Raw genomic sequence first — 6,521 nt, 5'->3', positions numbered from 1 at the left:
TACAGACCATAACAGTAAAGAACTTATCACTTATTTATGTTTTTAATTAGATTTGATATATTTATTTCTTCAATATTATTTTTCATGTCAGTGTTAATGTCATGAGGCTGATGACACCATGACACTTTCAGTTTGACTCATTAGGATTTGATTAAGGACCAGATTTGTTCTTTGTAATTTCTGTCCAGTAATTTATGAATCAATAGACAGGTCTATATAAAGATATAATCCATGTTTCTGTCTCATATTTGTATGGCATTAAAAGAACCTGGAACTTTTGTTTTTCCACTGAAACTCTGGTTTGCACAATAAATGCCATGTAGGTGAAATATTATGGTTGATACTCTGATGTCCCATTCTCCTGAAGGCAGCACAGAGTTGCACCACCAGAAACCAACAGAAAYACTGAAGAGAAGAAGAGCTATGATTAATGTAGTTACAGTTCTATCCATGTTTTAATGTTGCAGAGCTCAGTCATTTTGCAAATAGTTCAAAGTTTAAACTGGCATGTTGTACATCTTTTACCTGGTCATTTTGTGTAATATTTAACAACTAGAAAATGGCACAAAATAAGAATATTTTTCCACTCTGATTGGCTGCTGTTAGGCCTGCTGATTTTAAGTTGAATGTTCAATGCATTTTTCTTAGACACCTGTGAAAATAATTTCTATTCCCATGACTTTTTTGTTCTCTGGGAAATTATTTTCGATGATAAATACAGAAACAAGCATAAAAACCAAAACATCTACAATATAGTGAGAGTAATATTAATTATAAAATAACGGCTAGTGCAAAGTAGCCTACAAATTATTTGGTGGGGGCAGGTGAGAGACCTGGATGAAGGCTAGGGGGGCGCTGGCCCGAAAAAGGTTGAGAAACACTGATTTAGATCAAATAACTCCACATGATGTGCTGTCTGCTGAAAGGCACATTTAATATTCAAAAGTATGTGTAGATATGAATGTACAGAAGAACATGTGTAGGTACTGACCTACGCATGTTTAGCACTGGTTGATTTTCTTGAAGGACATTGGGCTAATCCAATAAAATCTCAGTCCTCATTGACCCGCCCCTCCATGGACCTTACCACAGGGGCCGCGTTTCATTGGCTAATGCCCATTTCACGTCACAGCGCAGCTACCAAGTGCATGACCGTCTCACAAACACAAGCTACAGAAGTAAACACATGCTAATGTACATTGTGAACTAGCAGACCGAAAGAAAGTTTTTGCGTCAGGACCCGAAAAAAAATGGTTCTCCACCGTCAGTGGGGAATCTACAGGCGATGTCAGGTATCCTGATCGTATTTGTGGAACTAAAATTCACAGATTTCCAAAATCTGAAACAGAATGCCTTGCTTGGATCAAAGCTTGTGCACGACCGCATTTGCAGCTCAACCGTCGTAGGATCAATAAGAACAAAGGAGTGTCTGCTGGTGCAAGTATTATTGCTTTGCTTTCTTTGTGTTTAGTGAATGAAAAAAATAAAGTCACTAATAAACACATCCATTATGAAAACCTTTTAGCCAAGTACAGCATAATGGCAGTACCGATACAACTTCTACACCTTGAAGCCTGTCTGTTACACAGTCTTACGTTAGCTGAACAGATYAATATGCAATGTGTACCGTATCTGACATACATTAAAGATTTTATTTTACCTGAAAAGGCTTTTTACTAAACTGTAATCGCGTTAGCCACGCTAGCACCGAGTACCGTGTATCAGGCCTAGGCACTCGAACATTTGCCAACAACAAAAACAAGTGATTTCAAAAGTAACCCTCAAAACCATGAATGCCCGACTTACCCAGCCTTGCAAGAACAATAGGCATCAGTGATCTTGTCCACAGCTATATTTATGCTGAGGGTGTGAGGATCTGCTGTCTTCCTCATTGACCGATAGCATTTAGCTGTGACGTGCACAATGTTGGAGGCGTCACAGCTTGATGTCGTCCAAAAAAGATGACATGACCATGTTATTTCCCCTGTCCATTGTCGTGGCTGATATTTTTTGAAAATCTGGCAGAAATGCTACACTAATCGACTCAGAAATACTCTGCAGAGAGTCAGTCGAAATGAAAGAAGCCATGTTTACACATAGAAACTAAGCTCCGCGAGACTTTGTTTGTGAGACATGCAGCTGTGTGGACTTTCGAGGGGTGTTTCTGGGCGGAGCTTGGTAAGGTCCATTCTACTTCAAGGATATTTTGTCATTTCAGCAGATCGGAGGGGATACAAGGTGGCAGTCCAGAACGACTGTGAGAGCAAAGACTAAAGAACGCCAAAGTAGACACAAAAAATATAAACCCTGTATGTAGTACCTCCTTAAGCGAAAGCAAAGTGAAAACACAATTTAAAAAACTAGTGATCAGGCCCTAAATCTGGGAGTAGTGATACTTAAACCTTTAGAGACACAAAGACAATTACAAAGTTGGCTTCCTATCACCTGAAGAACATTTCAGAGATTATAGGACTATCCATCCATCCATCCATCCATCCATCCATCCATCCATTTTCTTACACCCTTGTCCCTCAGTGGGGTCGGGGGGTGCTGGTGCCTATCCCCAGCTGGCGTGCTGGGCGAGAGGCGGGATTCACCCTGGACAGGTCGCCAGTCTGTCGCAGGGCAACACAGAGACACAGGACACACAACCATGCACACACACACTCACACCTAGGGGCGATTTGGAGAGGCCAATTAACCTGACAGTCATATTTTTGGACTGTGGGAGAAAACCGGAGTACCCGGAGAAAAACCACGCATGCACAGGGAGAACATGCAAACTCCATGCAGAAAGACAGGGGCCGGGAATCGAACCCAGAGCCTTCTTGCTGCAAGGCAACAGCTCTACCAACTGCGCCACTGTGCAGCCCTATTATAGAACTAATGTCAAAGAAAAATAAAGTGAAATCTATGTGTTTATCTTCAGTTGTGATGATTACCACAGCAGTGTCTTCACATGTCTGCCTAAAAAAAAAAAAAACGGCTGCAGCCCATCCAGAACACAGCTGCTCACTAAAACTAGGAAAATAGAACAAATCAACCAAATTCTAAAGCCCTTACACTTGCTCCCTGTAGCTCAGGGAGTAGACTTTAAAAATACTTTCAGTTTATAGATCACTCAACAACACAGCTCCAAAATACAACAAACACCAGCTGTTGTTGCATCAACTTTCCAGACTGCTCAGGTTTTTTTCTGCTATCTTGCTTAAGATCCCCAGAAACAGATGGGAAGTATTCAACTTCTATGCACCACAAATCTACCACAAACTTCCATAATACTACAAAGAAGCTGAAACGCTGAGTTGCTTTAAATCAAGACTAAAAAAATCCACCTGTTTAAAGTTCCCTTTGAATAGCAGTAAAAGAATTCAACATAATTGACTTGTATTACTGACTTTGATTATTGCATTTTGACAAAATGTAATGTTTATTGCTTGTTTCACAATTGGTCACTGCATGATGTTTTTATAGCACTGACAGGGTTGAAGTGGGTTGTAACATTTTATTTTTAGTGTTAAACACAAGCACAACTAATGAGCTTGACTGGATGAGGAGGCTTGGATCCATCTGAAAAAANCTTGCTTAAGATCCCCAGAAACAGATGGGAAGTATTCAACTTCTATGCACCACAAATCTACCACAAACTTCCATAATACTACAAAGAAGCTGAAACGCTGAGTTGCTTTAAATCAAGACTAAAAAAATCCACCTGTTTAAAGTTCCCTTTGAATAGCAGTAAAAGAATTCAACATAATTGACTTGTATTACTGACTTTGATTATTGCATTTTGACAAAATGTAATGTTTATTGCTTGTTTCACAATTGGTCACTGCATGATGTTTTTATAGCACTGACAGGGTTGAAGTGGGTTGTAACATTTTATTTTTAGTGTTAAACACAAGCACAACTAATGAGCTTGACTGGATGAGGAGGCTTGGATCCATCTGAAAAAACAAACAAAAAAACAGGAGATTGAAAGTAAACGTCAAACACCAATCTGTAACCGAGATCAGGAGCTCTACAGCTGAATTGTACCAACCCATACAAAATTGTCTTACTTTTTAATCATGAAGTGTGTACTTCTAAGAAGTCCTATTCCCAAAATCGCTATTACAATATACATCCACAGTCCCGGTAAACCTTCAACAAGAGAACATGCTCAGTTTTCCTTGAATGGACAATATCTTGGCTTTAAATACTGTTATCTTACATTTATTACTACTTTTGTAGAAGAGGAAAATCTTAACCAATTTCATAACATATAATAATCTATGTTATACAATTTGAACTGATGCAATAGTTCTTCATTAATTCAATGAAATTACATGATGAAATCTACCCAGAGTAACAGAGTTCTTAGGATATTGACGAGATGGCAAAGTCTTAAAACAATAGTTTACGTTTCTTTCCTAAATTAACCTTTTATTCTGCTTAAAACTGTTATCTGTTATAAGTTCAGTCCATTTATCATATCTCAATATCTTTAAGGGTTTTGAAAAGGAAAACAAAAGAGGAAGCAGAACTTACCTTTTGTTCTGACACTGACCGGTGATGATTTCTGACTACCCAGCGTATTTGCAGCTACACAGAAGTACTGCCCGCCCTGAGTGAATTGAACCTTGTGAAAGATGCCTGTAGCTACTTGAGTGGATATTTGGGGGCCTTTCTTGAACCAGGTGAAACTGGGTGGAGGTTTGGCTCTGCTGGAGCAGCTCAGCTCCACCCAGCCATCATCTGACTCCTCATCTGATGGACTGATGGATGCTGAGGTGTCTTTAGGAGCATCTGATGAAAATGAGACACATGAACTTTATTGATCAGTAACAGATGAACCATGACCTGCTGACAGAATCACATACATGAAACACTGAGAGTCATTTCTGTCTGTACTACGTTGTCTTTTTCAATCGCAGGATGTTTGGAAAAACATCTGATGATGAATCCATCATGTTTGTAAGTCAGAGTGAAGGTCTTCTGGATTTTAGTTGTAAAGGTTCCCTCTGTGTTGTCGCTTGTTTGTGTGAGAGAGTCTTGTTGGAGATTCCAGGTGAGTTTAGGAGTTGATTGTGGACAGGGAGTGAAAGCTGAGCAGGTTATAGTGACACGCCGACGCTCCTTCGGATTATGAGTAGAGATATGAATGCTGGGAGTAAAAGGAGCATCTGAAATTTCACATCAGACACACATTTTACCTATTTAGTTTATGTCCCATCTGTGTGGCACAGATTTACACATGGAAAAAACATAATTGTTGTCTGTATAATAAATGCATTGGAAATATACATACTGTACAAAAATATAAACACAACATTTTGTTTTTGTTCCCATTTTTTGTGAGTTAAACGGAAAGATCTAGAACATTTTCAATATAACCATTTCTCTTAAACATTGTTCACTAACCTGTCTAAATCTGTGATAGTGAGCATTTTTCCTTTTAGTAGATAATCCCTCCCGCCTGGGAGGTGTGGCATCTCAAGATCCTGATTGGACAGAATGATTACTGCACATCAAGGCGGTGGGTCACTCCATATACTGACTGGTTATTAGATCCCCGTCCTTAATTAATCAAACAGCCCATTTCAAACTGGTCTTTTAATGTGGCCTTCCTACGGCACAGCTGTGCAGTAATTATTCTGTCCATCCAGTATCTATGATATACTACACTTGCATATACATCTATATTTATTATGAATAAAAATGAAATGATCTTATTAAAAAAACATGTATTACCCTTGATGTCAACACAGATGCTTTTCGATTTGTGACTCCCAAGCCTATTTGTGGCCTCACAGATAAAGGCGGCTCGCTCAGTAGCATTGAAGCTGAAAGTCTGCGCTGAAGAGACTTTACTGTCTCCACGTCCACTGTTCTTGAACCAGGCGTAGCTGGTAATGGGAGGATTGCCTCTGCTGTTGCAGCGCAGCTCCATAGTGGCACCTTGTGACACCAAACTTGATGGACTGATGGATGCTGAGGTGTTTCTAGGAGCATCTGAGGAAAATGAGACGCACATATTTACTTTATAAGGGTAGGTTACTAAGACATTTACTTGAAAGAACATTCAAAGAGCTTTTAATCAACATCAGTATCATGTAGGTTTGACATTAAGGCTGTAGCAGTGCTTTAAAATCTGAAATATTTTATAACTTGTTTTCCCTTCAGTTTACATTAAAACTTGTGAAAAGTTGTGACTCAAAATCTCCAAATTCTGTAATTTTTTAAATTAACATGAAACATTCAAAACAAGCCTAAATAAATGTCATGAAATTGATCCGTAATATTTTTCTTTCAATAACTCAAAAAGTTTTGTTTTCCACTTTAACAGAGAATATTTTTCATGGGGAAAAAAATGTATTTAAGTAAATTAGTTCCTTGAAAAGACTTAGCATTTAAGAGAGAGCTTCCAAAGACGAGCCGGCTCTTTCGACTCCCAAACGTCTCTTAATTTATCATCATCTGCAGCCCTACATAGTAATATAACTTGGCAAACAGGAATGTTTTATATGACAAATCATTTT

At 38.7% G+C, this 6,521-nt stretch overlaps 1 protein-coding gene across 1 annotated transcript; it reads right to left on the bottom strand.

The window, feature by feature from the left end:
- Positions 1 to 3,862: 3,862 nt before the first annotated feature.
- LOC103482482 (B-cell receptor CD22-like) lies at positions 3,863 to 5,974 on the bottom strand. Its single transcript, XM_008438670.1, has 4 exons — positions 5,734 to 5,974; positions 4,531 to 4,788; positions 4,062 to 4,143; positions 3,863 to 3,947 (listed from the first exon to the last, which is right to left on the bottom strand). The coding sequence occupies exons 1-4, from the start codon at positions 5,930 to 5,932 to the stop codon at positions 3,911 to 3,913; spliced, it is 576 nt and encodes a 191-aa protein (XP_008436892.1). The 5' UTR covers positions 5,933 to 5,974; the 3' UTR covers positions 3,863 to 3,910.
- Between the last annotated feature and the right edge of the window lie 547 nt (positions 5,975 to 6,521).

Source organism: Poecilia reticulata, linkage group LG20, assembly GCF_000633615.1.
Source record: "Poecilia reticulata strain Guanapo linkage group LG20, Guppy_female_1.0+MT, whole genome shotgun sequence".
Classification (NCBI taxonomy): domain Eukaryota; kingdom Metazoa; phylum Chordata; class Actinopteri; order Cyprinodontiformes; family Poeciliidae; genus Poecilia; species Poecilia reticulata.
Note: the sequence above shows the minus strand (reverse complement) of the source record. Positions and strands in the feature narration are given on the sequence as shown.